Source organism: Mastigoproctus giganteus, chromosome 2, assembly GCF_048544385.1.
Source record: "Mastigoproctus giganteus isolate SK-2022 chromosome 2, ASM4854438v1, whole genome shotgun sequence".
Lineage (NCBI taxonomy): Eukaryota > Metazoa > Arthropoda > Arachnida > Uropygi > Thelyphonidae > Mastigoproctus > Mastigoproctus giganteus.
This window is the reverse complement of record NC_143576.1, coordinates 171,627,802-171,649,549: the sequence shown is the minus strand read 5'-3', so window position 1 is coordinate 171,649,549 and position 21,748 is coordinate 171,627,802. Positions and strand designations below refer to the sequence as shown.

General features: G+C 38.5%; 1 protein-coding gene across 1 annotated transcript in view; it reads right to left on the bottom strand.

The window, feature by feature from the left end:
• Positions 1-12,183, bottom strand: part of LOC150089751 (WD repeat-containing protein 89 homolog) — a 136,780-nt gene extending 124,597 nt beyond the window's left edge. Inside the window, exons 1-2 of the mRNA XM_090390092.1 lie at positions 11,936-12,183; positions 1,573-1,657 (exon numbers count right to left, since the gene is read on the bottom strand). Coding sequence (XP_090246218.1) covers positions 1,573-1,657; positions 11,936-12,183 — 333 coding nt within the window. The remainder of the gene's footprint in view (positions 1-1,572; positions 1,658-11,935) is intronic.
• Positions 12,184-21,748: the final 9,565 nt, after the last annotated feature.

The following is a 21,748-nucleotide window of genomic DNA, read 5'->3' as shown; positions in this document are numbered from 1 at the left end:
TGTATACAGTACTCTAGGTGTGGCCTGACCATTGCCTTATACAAGGGAATAATCACCTCCTTATCCCTGCTAGAAAAATTCCTATATATCATTGACAATACACCATGAGCTACTCTTGCAGCTCGTCTGCACTGCTCAGAGTGTAGTACCACAGAGTTGATATGTTACTCTGGGGGTTACTGCTTCCCATATGTAGTACTTTACATTTGTTAATGTTAATTTTCATATGCCTACCTCTCAGCCCATCTGCTAAACTTTTCTATATCCTGTTGCAGCAGCATACTGTCATTAGTGTCCTTAACAACCCTGCCAACCTCCGTATCGTCTGCAAACTTGGACATTAAGCTTGATATACCATCATCAATATCATTTATAAATACAGAAAACAACAATGGACCCAACACTGAACCCTGAGGGACTCCACTAATTACATTAGTCCACGATGGGCAGTGACCATTGATTACCACTCTCTGTCTTCTCCTGCACAACCATCCCTTTATCCATAGCAGCAATTTGCCTCCAATACCACACTGCTCCAATTTGTTCAGCAGTCTTCCATGTGAAACAGTATCAAAAGCCTTTCTAAGATCCAAATATATGATATCAAAGTTATTCCCTGCATCCAGTTCCTTTGTGACCACATCATAGTATCCAGTCAAATTGGTCAGGCAAGACTTTCCCTTTACAAAACCATGCTGTGTCTAAGCTATAACTGAAGTCTTGTCTAGGTGATCCTGCAATGCTTCTTTAACCAGTGCCTCCATTAAATTTTCTGGAACAGAAGTTAACCTAATAGGTCTGTAATTACTTGTGTCGCCCTTTGATCCTCCTTTGTGAATTGGGGTCACATTTGCACATTTCCAGTCCATGAGTACCTCCCCTGAGTCCAAGGAAGCTCTCATAATTATGGTAAGGGTTTGCTTACTTCTTTTGCTGCCTCCTTTAATATAACTGGATAGATCCCGTCCACCCCGGGTACCTTTTTTATGTTTATCTTCAACGATTTCTCTCCCACTTTCCTCTCAGTTATTACAAAATCATCCAACTCACTGCCAGAGTTGAATACACTTCTGGCAATCATCTCCCTGAATAATTCCTCATGTGTGAATGTAGATGAAAAATATTCATTTAGTTTATTAGCTACCTGAGCAGGATCATCAACAGTTGAAGCATTGATATCAAGTGGAGCAATCTGATTTATCCCCCTCCTTCTAGAGTTTACATAAGTAAAGAAATCTTTGCTGTTTATCTTTGCGTCCTTTGCCAAAGATTTCTCGTAATTTGCCTTTGCCTGCCTAACCTCCTTTGTAACTTCGTTACAGACCAGCTTATATGAACTTAAATAAACTGATTTTTCTTGCACTGATTAGTTTCTAAGCAAAAATGTTATACCAAAACATAGGAAATGACTTGATATAAAAATCTATATAAAACTGTATTTTATATCAAGCATAGCTTTAACAATAAGACTGTTCTTAAATGTAAATATAAAGTAAATTAAATTAATCAAATTAAATTAACTGAATAATATCTTTATTTTAAATAAAAAAATAATGCAAATAAAAATCTGACCTGAATGGAGCCATCACAAAATCCTAAAGCTAAAACACTGCCATCACTTGATGCCTTACAGCACAACATATCTTTATCAAATGGACTAGATAAAAGGACAGAACTGCCTTATTAAGTGGATTAAATTCACAATAATGTCACTATTGGTAAGTACAAAAAAAAGTGAAATAATATGCATATAGCTATCTAAACATCATATTTTTCATAAAGAATAATATTTTTTATAATTCTGATATTACTTGAGTTTTTTTAAACATTATAAAGTAAACAGCTCTGTTTGCATAATTCATTTCACTTACTGCTTATGGTGCTGTTTGTTTTGGTTGTTTCAGCACCTAAATTATTTTCATTGTGCACTAGTTCTGATGGAACTGCTAATTTAATATTGTCTTTATTGTGTGTATTATATTTGAGTATGTGTTCACAGGCCAATTCAATTACTGTATGGACTAATATATCCAGAGTAACCCTCATTTATGGTGGGTTATTGTTTCAGGCAAATGAAGAAAAGATAAGCTGCTGCAGAGATTAATTTACAGTGCTGAAGCAGTGAATCTTGTAGCCTGGGGGTCAGGGCCAGTACCTAGAGGAATGAAGTGGATAGAGGGGTGGACTGGCCATAAGACTTAATGGGGTGAACCCCAGTGGGCCAGAGGCTGATGGAGGCCAGTGTGAAAAATATTACACTCTGAGCTCTGATGCATTCTATTTGTTTTCCCTGGTAAGAATTTTTGACCCAGTCTGCCTCTGAGTGCATATAATGTACAGTATTCCAGAAAAGGGCCTTGAATCCTAACAACAGGATTTGAGGCCAAATCCCAACCCCATCCATCAAGCAAGGAGAACTCCTTGCTGTCTTTATCCCAACATCAATTGTTGCACCTCAGTCCCATGAACTCTAACATCAGCCCTGCCTAGAAACAGACAAAAAGCCTATGAGCATTTAAAGACTACTAGAGTGGCTTGGAAGAGATTCCTCTGAAATGAAGAAATTCCAATGTATCACTAATAAGTAATAAGTAAATAGTAATAAGTAAAATAGTAAAGGCAGTTCTAAGAGTGACTGACCTGTCTGTACTTCATGATGAACTACAGACAGGTCAGTCTGACTTCGCTTATAGGGAAAACCTTGGGGGCAATAATAAAGAGGTCCAAAATAATGAAGGGTCAAGCATGAGAGTGTAGTAATGCACATGCATTTGAGTGGAGACCATGGTTTAAATCCATGACTACTAAATACAATTATTAATCGATTGTATTCATTGTCAAAAATAATTAAATTTTTAACTCCTCTGAGCTAGTGGTAATGCACATTATAAACAAGAACAATACAGAGAGATTTAGATAGAAGGGGAATTCTAAAGAATACATAATGTGGGCCCTTTATGTGTGCTTTGGAGTGCTTCTGTGGGGTGCTAGAACAAATAGACAGTGATTATTAGTAAATGGTTTTCGCATTTGAAGAAACATCACTCTAAGTAACACTGGCATCTCTTTGTAACACACTAATATCAACAGATGCATTTGAACAAGATTCAAAATCCATATCACTTGAATAGAATTCTATTCAGTATTAGATGACATATTATAAAGAGCTGATTCAATGTCATCAGATTCAACATCCATCCCTGTTCCTTTTCTATCCTGATGTCCCAGGCTGTGGATTCATTATAACAACCCTGTAGGGTAAAATTTTATAGAAAATGCTTTTTACACCAAATTTTATCAGTAGACACACACACACACTAAGGATAATGTTTTGTTTTTCAGAAACTAAAGAATTAAAATCCAGCAAGCATAATCTTAAAAAAAATTTACCTTTTCTTGTGCAAAATACTAAACTAATGATGAAATAACTTCAACATGAGCTAAAAATATATGAAACTGTGAACCAACTATATAGATTTTATAGTGCTCTCTAGCCAGTGTGATTGACACTAAGCAAAATCCCAACTGCAATGCAAAGCCATGGTTCAATCAATGCCGATATCGCTCAGTTGTTCGTTTCATGAGCCTTTCCTTTTGAAGTATTCATTTATTGACTGCAATTGAATGGACACATATTTGCATTGAGGCACAAAAATTGGAATTTGTTTGGATGCAAGTTTGCATTCCAGCATTGAACATGTTAAGGAATAAAGCATATTATTATTTATTATTATTATTATTATTAGCCATATGGTGCAAGGAAGCCTGAAGTTTATGCTGCACCAGCCAAAAAAATTTCTAAGTTACCCTGAGAGAGAGAAAAAACAACAGTTAGAAGTAGAAGGGAATCACCAAGAAAGAGAAAAATTATGATATCCAGCTCAGGACCCTGGGTGTGCCAAGCCCATACTCACCAGATGTGAGCCCCCGGGGTTTGACTAACTGGTTAGCTATTTTGCCAAAACAGCCTAAAGGCATTTTTCAATCCTTAAATGATAAAAATTTCTTGATTATACGTCTACTATGAGAAGAATCTGTAAAAATTAGTGGGCATTCAGGTGTGCAAGGGTACACAAGTGAGGCACTGCCTAAAATAGGTGCTGCTAGATGTGCTACTGAATATATATGTGTGTTAAGATACAATATGAATTTGGCACTGTGACAAGGTTTTGCCTCAGGTGCAACAAACATTAGTGCCGTTTCTGTGGGCATTAATATGGCAATCCAAGTCTCAGAACAAACTTTGGCAATTCAAACCTAAACTGAAACTGTGGCATTCCAGCTTTTGTCCAAACAGACAGGAAAAGTTATCCTAACCAGGACCGAAATTGGACATACACAGCTTACTAAACCTTTTTCTGCTTACAGGAGATGATCCTCCACATTGTACATGTTGCTACACTCCCCTTACAGTAAAGCATATATATGAGGTTATATGAGCACCTTGCTCATCTAACCTGCTTCAGATCTCTCCCTAATCTACAAGAACCTTTATTACTCATGTCACAAGAGATGATGAACATTACTCAGATTTCTTTGCTTTTTTAAAAAAACATAAATTTGTTTAACTAATTTTGAATTCATCCTACTTGTTTCTTAAGCAGTTACCACAATTAACTGTAATCAATTGATAGGTACAATATGGCCTAAGTAGCCCTCGCACCAGAAATCCTTGTAACAATAACTATTTTGACACAGTAACTCATTAGACAGATGTAAGTAATAATTTCAACATTGTATATTTGGATTTCAGCAAAACATTTGGCTTGGTCCCTCACTGGGACTGAGACCATACAGGGGCTTACTGTTTACTGTATACAAGGCGGAAAATGTTCAGATCACAGGTAACATTCTTAGATTGATTGCAAGGTACCACTGTTGTTTCCAATTTTCATAAATGATATCAGTGAAGGGAGGAGGGCATGAGATCAGAATTTGTAGATGATGCAAAGACTGGGAGAGTGATTAAGGATCAGTACCAAGCAGCAAGTCCTTGAAGCCTAACCAAGTCAAATCTTTCAGGTTAACTTGGTTATGCTTCAAGGAATATTGGTACTACGTTTTAATGCAGAAAAGTGCAAGGTCTTATACTTGCAAATAGCAACCCTAAAATAACTTATACACTTGGTGGGGCTGAATTAAAAACAGTACAGGAAGAAAGGTTTAGAAGGTATAAACTGCAAAGCTTGGATTGGACATCTTCAGGGGAACTAACAGAGCCATATAAGGCCCTCAGTGGAATCAGTAAAATGAACTATGGGGTATATTTTCACTGGCAGAAGAACCAGTGGGCATAAATACAAAATTTTGAGGAGTAACAGAAGGCTGCATCTCGTTTTAGTTAATTTTGATTAGAATTGGCCTCCGTAGCCAAGTGGTCAGGAGCAGGAGCGCAGTAGCACACGCTCTTTGAGTAGACTGGGGTTCAAGTCCCTGACTGCTAAATACGGTTGATCTGCCAACCCGCACTGGACCAGCGTGGCAGATTATGGTCCATTTTCCTCAGCATGAATTGTTGAGGAGGCTTCCATCCTGCAGTGGGTTGAAAATGGCTGCAGTTTACCTTTTTATCTTTATGCCTCAACTAATCAGTAGCAAGAAAGCAAGTTTATACAGCATCAGCCAAAAAAAGAAAAAAAAAACCTTTCCATTTCACCCATCTGGTCACTCCAAATGTTTGTCCAGCTGAGTAGTTTTCAACTGGGGTGCCGCAACAACATTCTTGGGGTGCCGTGTAATTTGGGTTTAAGTTACTTAAAGTTATTATTGTTATTATTATTTTTTTTTTGAAATTTATATATTTATTTCATTATAAAAAGGGTACAATGTAGTACAAATTTAGTACAATGGATATTGTACCGTATCTTTTCAATTTTGTGGTGATCTATAATTGATCTTTATTTAGTACCTCTATATAAAGAATAAAATTATTATATAGGTAGCAGTAGCGGCATGTGATGCAAGAAAGCAAGTGTATGAGCTTATGCAGCATCAGCTGAAAAAAAATCACACCATTTCCTCCTTAAATTTATTCAACCTATCAACTTCCACAACGACAGATGGAAGTTTGTTCCAGCAATTAACCACCTGCTGGCTAAAGGCAAATTTCCACACATCTATTCTACATCTGTCCTTTCTTAATTTGAATTTATGCCCCCTTAGGTTCGTAATCTGAACAAGTGGAAGGATCCTATCAGAATTCAGCGTGCTGAATTCAAGGCCTTTTATACACCTCAATCAGATCACCGCGCAGGTGCCTAGTCTCCAGCCACTGAAATTTGCAGAACTTAAGCCTCTGTTAGTAAGAGGATCCCTTCATTCCCCTCACCAATCTTGTTGCCCTTCTCTGTACACGCTCAAGTAAATCTACATCCTTCCTAAAATGAGGCTTCCAGACCTGTACGCAGTACTCAAGGCATGGCCTGACCATTGCCTTATACAGAGGGACAACCACCTCCTTTTCCCTGCTAGAAAAATTCCTATATATCATTGACAAAACCCCATGACCTGCCCTGGCAGCCTGTCTGCATTGCTCAGAAAACTTCATATCTGACTGCACAATTACTCCCAGGTCTTTTTCATTTTCTACCACCTTAAGTGTAGTACCACACAGCTGGTCGTACGTTTCTCTGGGGCTACTTCTACCCATATGCAGTACTTTGCATTTGTCAAGGTTAAACTTCGGTTGCCACTTCTTAGCCCATCTACCCAAATTATCTAGATCCTGTTGCAGTAGCACACTGTCATTACTGTCATTAACAACCCTGCAAACTTCGACATTAAGCCTGATATACCTTCATCAATATCATTGATAAATATACAAAACAACAGTGGACTCAACACCGAACCCTGTGGGACTCCACCAATAATATTAGTCCACGAAGAGCAGTACCCACTGATTACCACCCTCTGTCTTTTCCCACTTAACCATCCTTTTATCCATTGTAGCAACTTACCCTTAATACCATTCTGCTCCAATTTGTACAATAGTTTTCCATGCGCAACAGTGTCAAACGTTTTCCTGAAATCCAAATATATGATATCAAAATTATTTTTTGCATCCAGTTTCTTTGTAACCACATCATAATATCCTATCAAATTTGTCAGACAAGACTTTCCCTTAACAAACACATGCTGTGTCTGAATTATTGCTGCAGTCTTGTCTAGATGATCATGCAATGCATCTTTAACCAGTGACTCCATTATTTTACCCAAAACAGAAGTTAAACTAACTGGTCTGTAATTACTCGTGTCACCCTTCGATCCCCCTTTATGAATTGGGGATACATTTGCTCATCTCCAGCCCGTGGGAACCTCCCCTGAGTCCAAGGATGCTCTCATAATTATGGCTAAAGGTTTGCTTAGTTGCTTTGCCACCTCGTTTAATATAACTGGATAGATCCCATCCACCCCAGGTGCTTTTCTTATGTTTAACTTCAACAATTTCTCCTCTACTTTGCTCTCAGTTATTACAAAATCATTAAGTATCCTGCTACAATTTGATAACCTTCTGCCATTTTCAAACCTTAATAATTCCTCATGTGTGAATATAGATGCAAAATACTCATTCAGTTTGTTTGTTATCTGAGCAGGATCATCAAGAGTCGAACCATCAATGTCAAGTGGACCAATCAGATTCATCCCCTTCCTTTTAGAGTTTATATAAGTAAAGAAATCCTTTCTATTTTTCTTAGCATCTTTTGCAAAGGATTTCTCATAATCTGCCTTCACTTGGCTAACCTCCTTTGTGACCTGATTACAGACTAGCTTATATCTGCCATAGGCTCCTGAGTCGCTTGATAATTTATATACATCCCATGCATTTTTCTTCTCTGTTACGAGTCTCATTAGTTCATTAGATAACCATTTAGGCCTAAACCTTGAACAATATTTCTTAATAGGTATGAAACTTTTAGTAGCATCCACGATTAATTCCTTGAATGCTTCCCACTTAGAATTTACTGTTGGTAACATTGTCAGTTGATCCCATTGTACAGGTATATATTAAAAAGTCGAAAACCACTGTTTTGGGTATTTCTTTTGGCCTAGGGGTGCCGTTAAAAAAATTACTGGGACAGTAAGGGTGCTGTGAACTGAGAAAGGTTTTGAACCTCTGGTCTAGCTCCTTAAATATATTTAAGCTATCAACTTCCATAACAATAGATGATGGAAGTCTGTTGCAGCAATCAACTACCTATTGGCTAAAGGCAAACTTCTGCACACCTATTCTACAACTGTCTTTCCTCAATTTGAATCTATGCCCCCTCAAAAATATTATGAATTATGAAAAATTAATTTTTTTGCTTGGTGTTTAACAAACTCCAGGCATGCAATCTTTCTTCTAGGTAATTCCCTTTCCTACAAGGCATCTGTGGGATGCCAGAAATAGGTGTGTAATCTTGCTATAGAGCTTTGGTTTAGCCAGCTAAGCATGAGTAGATGACAAAAATACAGACATTCATGCTGTGTCTGTCAGATGCAACTTGAGCATCTGTATTTTAATCCAGAGGTTAAATAACCTTGAAAATTCTAAAAAAAAATTATAAAAACTTTATTCTTATTGGTTTCTTCATTTATTTTTGTGTGATTTTTTAATTTAGTTTAGCAAATCATAATTTATATATTTATAATTAATTATATAATATTGGTGTAGATACTCCATAGTTAACCCATAAAATTAAACTACGTATGTAGTTTAAAGGGTAAAGGCATTGTTTTAATTATATCTCATATTGTGGTTACCTTCACGAGATACCAGGTAGTGAACTACTTCAAATAAGTAAAGCTTCTCTCGTAGAGAAGACCACTGTTACTTATTCTCAGTGGGCGCTGTTTCAAGGCTCTTTGGCCTTTCATCAATGGGTGGGTAGGTATCCTGGTAATGCAAACCTGCCATCACAGTTGCAAAGTTAATTCCACAATATGAGAGATGGAATTATGCCTTGTGTGCTGAGATACCAGGTATTGCACTACTTCGAATAAGTAAAACTTCTCTAGTAGAGAAGACTGTTATATATTCTCAGTAGGCACCACCACCCAGACGGTACCGTTTCAAGGCTTGTTGGCCTTTCATTGGTGGGTGGGCAGGTACCCTGGTAATGCAAACATGCCATCACAATTGCAAAGTTAATTCCACAAAATGAGAGATGGAATTATACCTTGTGCATTTAGTCTTAAAATACAATTTATATTTTCAATTCAGTAAAAAGCTAATCTTTTTTTATAATTAAAAAAAAGGAGTTGCACAGATGTCATGCAAGTGTCTTTGTAAAATTGAGGGCATGAATGATGGAAGATTAAAATTTCCACCAGTCACTGACAAGGTCTAAAGCAAGACCTCCAAATGAGCAATAGTTATGCTTTAAGTGAAAAAACTATTAATGTTATTCATTTCCCCACCTGCATACATATACTTATGTCAATTCATGGCCATTTCTCAGCATATTAAAAATTTTATTATCTCTCTATACATTAAAAATGTTTTCCTCTTAGTGATATTTATTCAAGCCAATAGGAGAAGAGGGCGGGGCAATTACGTCACTACAAATGCACAGGTAAATAATTACATTATTGTCTTCCATCGAAATACAACTGGCTCCATAATATTCACCAACCACGTGCACATGCTTCACTCTGTAATACATGAACACACATGGCATCATTTGATGTTCCAATGTAATGTTGGCTGATGAAGGAACCCGATATAGTTTGTATATTTGTAAATAGTTTAGTATTTTGTAAATATTGTAAATATTTGTATAGTTTGTAAATATTTTAGTTAAATATTTTAGTCCTGTTCTTTTGGATGCAACAATATTCCTTGTGCATTATAGAACCCAAAACAAAAGGGCTTCTCCTAAGTGACCTATGTAAACTCAGGTAAATAATTACATTTACAATTACATTAGTGATATCTATTCCACCTTGAAAATGCTGTGTGGTAGGGTAGCCAATGGGAGAAGAGGGATGCGGCTCACGTGGTAAAAGTAGGTGGGGAAATTACGTCACTACGAATGCACAGGTAAATAATTACATAGGTCATTTCCTGATTAGATATTGATCATAGTGGCATAGCATTTGGGTAAGGTGCCACTTGTGGTTTTCCACATCTGCGCCATCAGTAATCTTGCGATGCATACAGAACCTCTGTAAAAGCCAGGAAAGTGTTATGTGTTGCATGGGTAGTTTAGTGTTGGGTTCTGTTGTTTGTGCTGGCTTCTTGGTTGCAAGGTTCCCTAGTGGGACTCCACTTGCCTGCCACCACCACTGGAAGGTGAGCTAGGCTGTCCACAGTACTCTGGCTGCTCTCCATCAGAGGTCACCTGAGCTTCCTGACAGAGAATAAAAGAAGAGAAAAAAAAAAGCATAAGTGAGGGAGATGGCTTAAAGATGGGAGTAAAAACATCAGTGTTTTGACAGGTGTCTTTTATGCAGAAAAGATTTGACTTACTCCGTCATACCTCTACATTTTACGTAGAAAAGCGTGTGCAGGGATTGCCGAGCAAAGCAAGCAGGGGGAAACCTCCCCACTGTTTATTTTTAAAAAATTTAATTGAAATTAGAATAATGTAAGGTGTGAGCCTTTATAAGTAAAATATTGCAGTGGGATGCAATAAAATAATAAATTCTTACTTCAGTGTTACCAATCCATCAAAAATTGTAGAAAGATATGTAAATCAACATGATTTACAATATTTTTAATAAATGTTTCTTTTTTAATTGGCACAACTGAAGGTTTACTATGAAAATCTGAACAACCTATAAAATGCATACCTACCATTTTCCACCCTGGTTGTTTTTTTTTTTTTTTTTTTTTGGTAGTTGTTGGTGCATAGGCTTCTGTGGCCATAATGCACCTCCCAAGGTTTTTGCAGTACTTTGATCCAAGCCCGAGGCGGGAATCGAACCGCAACCTTTGGGTTGCCAGGCAGGCACTTTACCCACCCGGCTAGCCCTGGTTGTGGAGAATACTTTGGGAACAGCGTTTCTCAACTAGTTGGCTTAGAAGGAATTTGAGATGCCCTCCAAAATATTTTTGCACTGTTTAAAAGAGCTTAATAGACCTTTTAACTCTCCATTACTCATACCCCCAACTTTAGCAAAGGCAATCATGTGGCATCTATGTGACATCCCTTTTGTTTTTATTATAAAAAATTTATTTTTAGCTTTTTTATTGAATGAAAACAATGATCTATTAATTATGATTTGCTAAACCCAGTTAAAAATATTTCACAGAATAAACAATAACAAACAATAATAAAGTTTTTATCGCATTTTTTAGAACTTTCAAGTTCACTGATCTGCAAATATTGAAACCAAGATGCTGACATGGCATCTGGCAGACACAATGTAAATGTTTGTATTTAGCAGCAAAATCAAAGCTCTACAGTAAGATTAGAAATCGTTGCTGGTGTCTCACAGATGCTTTTGCTCTGCTGGTGTCTGTTAAATGCCAAACAAAAATTGAATGTCTCATAATGCATACCATGAAAACAAAAAAATACTGCATAACCAGTGAGAGAATAATGGTGGCCAAAAGTACATGGGATAATTTAATTTCGTTTACAAATTAAAAAGTTGTACCTATCAGATGCCATGCCCGTAATAGAAGGTTAATATGAATATTAAGTGTATAATAATTCTGCGAGTATCCATGATACATACGGCTACATGAGTTATATGAAAAGGCCCCAAGAAATTATTTGAAGTTTTAAGTGGGGCATATTATTGAGAAAAAAACCTTAAGAAAAAATAAAAAGTTCATAAGAAAACGAACTAGAACTGAAAAACGAAATTAATATAAACTGACGAGCACCCCCCCACCACACACACTAAATGCTCATTAGAATTCTATGACGATTTTCATTTTGTTGGGTACTTTTATTTTTGTAAATTCCAAGATGCTAAATTTAAATCATAACATTTACGAACTAACATATTATGTACAATAGTTATATCTCCATCTTTGATCGGTGGTCCTACAATATGTGGTGGCTCAACAAATAAGGGGGTTTCCGGCACTTCGCTAATTGTATATCTGTCATAACTGAGACTAGTTTTTGGAGTCAAATAAGTTCGCCTATCCATTCCCGAAATGGAAAAGCCCACACGAAAATCTCGACTTACACCCCTTTCCATATCGGAAAGGATTGACCTTGATGACAGTCTATCACCTTTACGCATATTGGAAAAACAGCTAATTTTTATCTTACAAGATAATAAACTTAAGGAAATTAGGTCCATTCGTTTCAGCAAATAGAGCTGTTACCGTAGTAACGTTTTAAAAAAATATATTTAAAGGTGTTTATTATACAAATTGTATAATAAACATTTACAATAAACAAATTGTATAATAAACAGATGTTTATTGCACAAATTGTATAATAAACATCTTTTTAATTAATGAAATCTCAGATTTTACTATTATTTTTAATGTATATAATAATTATTATATTTCTATTTATCATCAAGATTTCGATGCATGGTTGCGCCCTCATGGGTTTCCCTTGAAGCTAGCATATAATACCTCGTAGATCGTTGGTAGAATCACCGTCCTCTCTCAGGTGGAAAAGACTTGCGTTTGATCCCGTGCCGAGGATTATTAGCATTAGCATTCGCATTAGTAGAGGCATTTGATGCAAGAAAGCAAGCTTATGCAGCATCAGCCAAAAAAAAAAAAAAAAAAAAAGTAACATAAATAAATAAAAATAACCACTTCCACTTCACCCCTCTGTTCGTTCGAAATACCTGTCCAGCTGAGCCTTAAACTTATTTAGGCTATCAACTTCCACGACAAGGGATGGAAATCTGTTCCACCCACCAACCACCCGCTGGCTAAAGGCAAATTTCCGCACATCTATCCTACATCTGTCTTTCCTCAATTTGAATTTATGCCCTCTCAGGTGATTTTTCTGAGCTAGAGGAAGAATCCCATCAGCATTGAGCATGCTCAAACCATTCAAGGCTTTGTACACCTCTATCAGATCACCCCGCTGGTGCCTAGTTTCCAGACACTGTAATTTGCAAAACTTAAGCCTTTCTTCGTAAGAGAACCCCTTTGTCCCATTCACCAATCTAGTTGCCCTTCTCTGTACTCGTTCCAGCAGCTCTACATCCTTCCTGAAATGAGGCCTCCAGGCCTGTATACAGTACTCTAGGTGTGGCCTGACCATTGCCTTATACAAGGGAATAATCACCTCCTTATCCCTGCTAGAAAAATTCCTATATATCATTGACAATACACCATGAGCTACTCTTGCAGCTCGTCTGCACTGCTCAGAGAACTTCATATCTGCCTGCACCACCACCCCCAGGTCCCTTTCATTCTCTACCACTGTCAGTGTAGTACCACAGAGTTGATACGTTGCTCTGGGGTTGCTGTTTCCCATATGTAGTACTTTACATTTGTCAATGTTAAACTTCATTTGCCACCTCGAAGCCCATCTGCTCAACCTTTCCAAATCCTGTTGCAGCAGCATAGTGTCAGTAGTGTCCTTGACAACCCTGCCAACCTTCGTATCGTCTGCAAACTTGGACATTAAGCCTGATATACCATCATCAATATCATTTATAAATACAGAAAACAATAAAGGCCCCAATACTGAACCCTGAGGGACTCCACTAATAACATTAGTCCACGATGAGCAGTGTCCATTGATTACCACTCTCTGTCTTCTCCCCCTCAACCACCCCTTTATCCATAGCAGCAACTTGCCTCCAATGCCACACTGCTCCAATTTGTGCAGCAGTGTTCCATGTGCAACAGTATCAAAAGCCTTTCTAAGATCCAAGTATATAATATCAAAGTTATTCCCTGCATCCAGTTCTTTTGTGACTGCATCATAGTATCCAATCAAATTGGTCAGGCAAGACTTCCCCTTAACAAAACCATGCTGTGTCCTAGCTATAACTGAAGTCTTGTCTAGATGATCCTGCAGTGCTTCTTTCACCAGTGCCTCCATTAATTTTCCGGGAACAGAAGTTAAACTCACAGGTCTATAATTACTTGTGTCAGCCTTTGATCCCCCTTTGTGAATTGGGGTCACATTTGCACATCTCCAGTCAATGGGTACCTCCCCTGAGTCCAAGGAAGCTCTCATAATTATGGCTAAGGGTTTGCTTACCTCCTTTGCTGCCTCCTTTAATATAACTGGATAGATCCCATCCACCCCAGGTGCCTTTCTTGTGTTTATCTTCAACAATTTCTCCTCCACTTTGCTCTCAGTTATTACAAGATTCTCTAGCTTACTGCTAGAGTTGAATACACCTCTGGCATTCCCCTCGCTGAATAACTCCTCATGTGTGAATGTCGATGCAAAATATTCATTTAGTTTGTTAGCTACCCGAGCAGGGTCATCAACAGTTGACCCATCGATCTCAAGTGGACCAATCTGATTCATCCCCTTCCTTCTAGAGTTTACATAAGTAAAGAACTCTTTGCTGTTTTTCTTCGCATCCCTTGCCAAGGATCTCTCGTAATCTGCCTTCGCCTGCCTAACCTCCTTTGTAACTTGGTTACAGATCAACTTGTATCTATCATAGGCGTCCGTGTCACGTGTTAATTTGTATGTATCCCATGCATTTTTCTTCTCTACCATATTGCCTCATTAGTTCATCTGACAACCATTTAGGCCTAAACCTTGAACAATATTTCTTAGTTGGTATGTAAAGCCTAGTAGCTTCCACGATAAGTTCTTTGAATGCTTCCCATTTTGAATTTGCTGTTGGCAATATCATCAGTTGATCCCACTGTATAGAATTTAAATACTGTCTCAGTCCATTGTAGTCGCCTTTACGAAAGCAATACCCCTTCCCTTTACCCCTAATGGTAGTTACCTCTTTGAGTAACTCCCACTTCAACACACTGTGATCACTGCCACCAAGTGGTTCATTTATCTGCAGATTCTTAATGCATGAAGAATCACTACTGATAATCAAATCAAGAGTATTACTCCCTCTAGTTGCCTCCCGAACATGCTGATGTAGAAAACAATCATCCAATAAATCCACAAAAGCCTTGCTACTGTGTGAGTGACCAGCCCCCAAATTCCAGTCAATATCTGGGAAATTAAAATCCCCCATTATAAGACTCTCTGATTTACTGGCCCACTCTATTTCTCCGAACAGTTTCTTATTATACTCATCAGAGTCATTAGGCCTATAGCACACTCTACTCTCAATTTTGATCTCCCAATGCTTATGTCACACCAAACTGACTCGACACTGCACTGTCCAGCGATGTCGACTGGCTTCACTTCCTTGGATTTTATGTGTTTTTTAACTAATAGCATAACCCCTCCTCCCTTCCTATCCTGTCTATCTTTTCTGTAGACATTGTACTCCCCAAATTCCAGTTCTGCATTTCTTATATCTGTGTGACACCACGTCTCTGAAATCCCCACAATATCTGCCTTTGATGTTTTGAGCAATACCTCAAATTCATCAAATTTATTTACTAAACTCCTAGCATTGGTGTACACACAAGTATACATGCACCTGTTCTTTTTCTTAGCTACCCTAACACAACCCATGTGTTTACTTGAACCCCAATGATTCCCAGCAGTCTCTGAAATATCCTGCATCTTATTTTCCAGGCTGCGGCTCATTCCAATAGAAGCAGTGCAAGAATCACTTTCACCTCTGCCAGTGGCTACTGTTAATCTATTAGTCCTTGTATCCCCCCAATCTAGCAGTTTTCCGACCCACCTAACATTGCCTCGATAGCATCAGCAAACATTCTAGCACCCTTTCTATTTAAGTGTATCCCATCCCTGTAGAAGCAGTCTCTCCTGTTAACAAGTACAGACCAGGCTGAAAAATATTCTACCCCTTGAGCCCTGCACAATCTTTCCAGGGCCGAATTGATTGACAGGGCTCTCATCATATACTCCCTCCTATCGTGTCTGGGCAGAATTGCAGACACTTTCAATTTCAACCCTAATTCACGGCTTTTTTTCATCAGTGACCTGTACTTGTCAAGTAATTCCGCCGGTCTCCTACTCTTAATGTCATTAGTGCCAAGGTGTACAACTATATCACCTTTTGTGCCCTTAAAAGATGATATCCGCTCTACAACGTCATTAACTTTTGCCCCTGGCAGACATACCCTGGTCCTATTCCACCTATCCTTTTTACAAAGCATGTTTCCCGTTTCCCTGACAATAGAGTCACCAACAACTACTAGTTCCTTTGGGACCAGCGCATTCTGCCTTGGGGGTTGCCGCTGTGTTCCGCGATGACCAAGTGCAAGCTCTGGCATTGGTGTGGGCAGCTGAGAGCTTGATGGGCCCCTCACTTGTAATCCTTCAATAAATCTTATTATTATTATCATTAGCCATATGGTGCAAGGAAGCCTGAGGTTTATGATGCACCAGCCAAAAAAAAAAAAAAAAAAAAATTTCTGAATTACCCCGAGAGAGAATAGAAGGGAATCACCAAGAAAAAGAATGATGATATCCAGCTCAGGACCCTGGGTATGCCAAGCCCATACTCACCAGTGTGAGCCCCTGGGGACTGAGGCGAACGAGGCTCTTGCCTCAGGTTAAAAGCTGAAAGGGGTGCCAAAAGTAAGATTAAATCATTGCCAACGTTTTCAATTTTATGTTTCGATTATTCCAATTCGTTTATGATCTTGCTTTAGCAAAATGAAATTCTTAAATGTTAAATTATTCATGAATATGAACTGTTAGAATCCTTTCCCAATCTGGAAGTGGCAGATTGGGAATATATTATTATTATTATTATAATTAGCCATATGGTGCAAAGAAGCCCGAGGCTTTTCTGCACCAGCCAAAAGAAAATTTCTGAGTTAACCTGGGAGGGGAGGGGGAGAACAAGAGTTAGAAGTAGAAGGGAATCACCAAGAAAGAGAAGAATAATGATATCCAGCTCAGGATCCTGGGTGTGCCATGCCCATACTCACCAGAAAGCCATCACCAAAAAAGAGAAAAATGATGATATCCAGCTCAGGACCCTGGGTTTGCCAAGGTCCTGAGCTGGATATCACCAATTGGACCATATGTGATCAAATAAATTTCGACAAAATTATTGATGACTTTTCATGTCATGTCACTCAAAGCTCGCAAAATAAAATTGTAATCTGTACAATAAAATCCGAGTGTCTGCCTGCAATATATTATTGTTAATTTATTAAAGAAATATTGTTTATTTATGATTAAAATTATTCTAATTTGTGATACTTTTTTCCCAAACATTTGTTTTAGGTGTTATTTATAATGTTATTATTTGTGAAATGAATACACATAAATAAATCTTTTATATATATATTTATTATAAATACTGCTTATAAGAATAAAAACCACTTTAAACAGGTTTTATTTTATTTTCTGTCATCTTTTTATTTTTATTAAAACGTATACCAGAAATGTATTTTAATTAAGTCATATATATTTTTAATATATACTGTATATATATATATTTTAAATATTTTAGGGTAGGGCGCAATTTTTCATTCTTGACTCAGGTACTAAATTGGTTCTGCCCGATTCTGGGCCAGTCGATGACATGAGAAATTTTTATGGGTCTTTTTCATAACGTGGCTGAATAAGTCGGTCTCAGGCGGGGGCAGCGTGGTTCTTCCACCAGAAACTCGAATTTTTTGTCCAGCAAAACAGAAAATCGACCTCAGAACACGCAATTTACAAAAAGAATTTACAGAGCAATATGGCCTTAGTCGCTGATGCTCCTAAAACACTACTACAAAAACAACAACCAGCACACACAAAAAAAAAAAAAAAAACATCGTCTAGATAAATGGTTCCCAAAGTGGGCAATACTCCCGGAGGAGGGTTATTTAGGGGCGCTAAGAAGCAAGCGGCGACAGGGCGCTGAATCTCTTTAAAAGTTACAGCTATCAGTTACAGGCTCTGCAAAAACGATAAGTGTTTACCTGTTATTTACATGATTGTTATTTTATATTGTACTTAATACGTAGTCATATAGTTATAGTTACGCTGGTTATTTTTTATTTTTAATTTATATAAACAGTTTTTGTGGATTTTACTTACGATAGGTAAAACCGTTATTTCGTTCCATTTTTGTAGCCATTGTTTTTGGATATAGTGGTAGGGAATTCAAATTTTTTAATTGAGGTAGCTAGGTAGTTCTAACGCATAATTATATAGTAATATGCTTCACTGTTTCTATTTAATAGTTTCTATTCAAATACTACTGACATTTAATTTATTGATTTTTTTTAATTTAAACTACCATGCCCCAAACTAGAGCAGCAAAGCAACGGGCACAAAGTGGCAGGAGTGCTGTGACTCGGGGGAGAACTGAGGGGGGTAATTCTCCAACGCATCACAGCCTAAAGAAATGTGCAACTTGTGAAATGTTTGCCGAACTCTCTGGAACGGAACATGATATTGCCATGGGGGATGTCTTTGTGTGTGCGCGATGCAAGAAGTGTATCGAAATCAGGCAACAACTCAGCGTTCTTATGGGCCTATATGAGAGCTTGAAGGACAGGGTGGATATCCTCGAAGGAAGTAAATTGAGGGGCCCATCAAGCTCTCAGCTGCCCACATCAACGCCAGAGCTTGCACTTGGTCATCACGCAACACAGCGGCAACCCCTAAGGCAGAATGCGCTGGTCCCACAGGAACTAGTTGTTGTTGGTGCCTCTATTGTCAGGGAAACGGGGAACATCCTTTGTAAAAAGGATAGGTGGAACAGGACCAGGGTATGTCTGCCAGGGGCAAAGGTTGATGACGTTGTAGAGCGGATATCATCTTTCAAGGGCACAAAAGGTGATATAGTTGTACACGTTGGCACTAATGATATTAAGAGTAGGAGACCGGCGGAATTACTCAACAAGTACAGGTCACTGTTGAAAAAAAGCCGTGAAATAGGGTTGAATTTGAAAGTGTCTGCAATTCTGCCCAGACACGATAGGAGGGATTACATGATGAGAGCCTTGTCGATCAATTCGGCCCTGGAAGGATTGTGCAAGGCTCAAGGGGTAGAATTTTTTTCAGCCTGGACTGTACTTGTTAACAGGAGAGATTGCTTCTACAGGGATGGGATACACTTAAATAGAAAGGGTGCAAGAATATTTGCTGATGCTATCGAGGCAGTGTTAGGTGGGTCGGAAAACTGCTAGTTTGGGGGGATACAAAGACTAATAGTTTAACAGTAACCGCAGGCAGAGGTGAAGGTGATTCTTGCACAACTTCTATTAGAATAAGAAGCGACTTGGAGCGAGGGGTGTTGGGGGTTTCAGGGATGGATGGCAGTCATCATGGAATAGTTGGGTATATGGGATGTGTTAGGGTAACAAGGAATAGGCATAGGAGCATGTATGCTTGCATGTATACCAATGCTAGAAGTATAGTAAATAAATTTGATGAATTTGAAGTGTTGGTCAAGACATCAAAGGCGGATATTGTTGGGATAGCAGAGACGTGGTGTCACAAAGATATAAGGAATGCAGAACTGGAATTTGGGGAGTACAATGTGTACAGAAAGGATAGACAGGACAGAAAGGGAGGGGGTGTTATGCTGTTAATTAAGAAAAACATAAAATCAAAGGAAGTGCACCCAGTTAATATAGATGAACAGTGCTCTGTTGAGTCAGTTTGGTGCGAGATAAGCACTGCGAAAGGAAAAATAAGGGTAGGAGTGTGTTATAGGCCTAATGACTTGAATGAGTACAATGAACAATTGTACAGAGAAATAGAGTGGGCCAGTAAATCTGAATGTCTTATAATGGGGGATTTTAACTTCCCAGATATTGACTGGAACTTGTGGGTTGGTCACTCACACACCAGTCAGACTTTTGTGGATTTATTGGATGATTGTTTTCTGCAGCAGCATGTTCGAGAGGCAACCAGAGAAAGTAACACTCTTGATCTGGTTATCAGCAGTGATCATTCGTGTATTAAGAATTTGCAGATAAAGGAACCACTAGGTGGCAGTGATCACAGTGTGCTGAAGTGGGATTTACTCAAAGAGGTAACTACCGTCAGGGGTAAAGGAAAGGGTTTTTGCTTCCGTAAAGGGGAGTACAGTGGTCTCAGACAGTTTTTAAATTCTGTACAGTGGGATCAACTGACGATGTTACCAACAGTAAATTCTAAGTGGGAAGCATTCAAGGAATTAATCGTGGAAGCTACTAGACTTTATATACCGATTAAGAAATATCGTTCAAGGTTTAGGCCTAAATGGTTATCAAATGAACTAATGAGACTCGTGACAGAGAAGAAAAATGCATGGGATGCATATAAATTATCAGGTGACGCAGAAGCCTGTGGCAGATATAAGCTAGTCTGTAATCAGGTCACAAAGGAGGTTCGGCAGGCGAAGGCGGATTACGAGAAATCTTTGGCAAAGGATGCTAAGAAATACAGCAAGGATTTCTTTACTTATATAAACTCTAAAAGGAAGGGGATGAATATGATTGGTCCACTTGACATCGATGGTTCGACTGTTGATGATCCTGCTCAGATAGCAAACAAACTGAATGAGTATTTTGCATCTACATTCACACGTGAGGAATTATTACAGTTTGAAAATGGAAGAAGGTTATCAAATTGTAGCAGTGTGCTTAATGATTTTGTAATAACTGAGAGCAAAGTGGAGGAGAAATCGTTGAAGTTAAACATAAGAAAGGCACCTGGGGTGGATGGGATCTATCCAGTTATTTTAAAGGAGGCGGCAAAGCAACTAAGCAAACCCTTAGCCATAATTATGAGAGCATCCTTGGACTCAGGGGAGGTTCCCACGGACTGGAGATGTGCAAATGTGTCCCCAATTCACAAAGGTGGATCGAAGGGTGACACGAGTAATTACAGACCAGTTAGTTTAACTTCTGTTCCGGGTAAAATAATGGAGTCACTGGTTAAAGATGCATTGCAGGATCATCTAGACAAGACTGCAGCAATAATTCAAACACAGCATGGGTTTGTTAAGTGAAAGTCTTGTCTGACAAATTTGATTGGTTATTATGATGTGGTCACAAAGGAACTGGATGCGAAAAATAATTTTGATATCATATACTTGGATTTCAGGAAAGCTTTTGACACTGTTGCGCATGGAAAACTACTGTACAAATTGGAGCAGAATGGTATTAAGGGTAAGTTGCTACAATGGATAAAAGGATGGTTAAGTGGGAGAAGACAGAGGGTGGTAATCAATGGGTGCTGCTCTTCGTGGACTAATGTTATTAGTGGAGTCCCACAGGGTTCGGTGTTGGGTCCACTGTTGTTTTGTGTATTTATCAATGATATTGATGAAGGTATATCAGGCTTAATGTCGAAGTTTGCAGATGACACAAAGGTTGGCAGGGTTGTTAATGACAGTAATGGCAGTGTGCTACTGCAACAGGATCTAGATAATTTGGGCAGATGGGCTAAGAAGTGGCAACTGAAGTTCAACCTTGACAAATGCAAAGTACTGCATATGGGTAGAAGTAACCCCAGAGAAACGTACGACCAGCTGTGTGGTACTACACTTAAGGTGGTAGAAAATGAAAAAGACCTGGGAGTAATTGTGCAGTCAGATATGAAGTTTTCTGAGCAATGCAGACAGGCTGCTAGGGCAGGTCATGGGGTTTTGTCAATGATATATAGGAATTTTGCTAGCAGGGAAAAAGAGGTGATTGTCCCTCTGTATAATTCAATGGTCAGGCCACGCCCTGAGTATTGCGTACAAGTCTGGAGGCCTCATTTTAGGAAGGATGTAGATTTGCTTGAGCGTGTACAGAGAAGAGCAACACGATTGGTGAGGG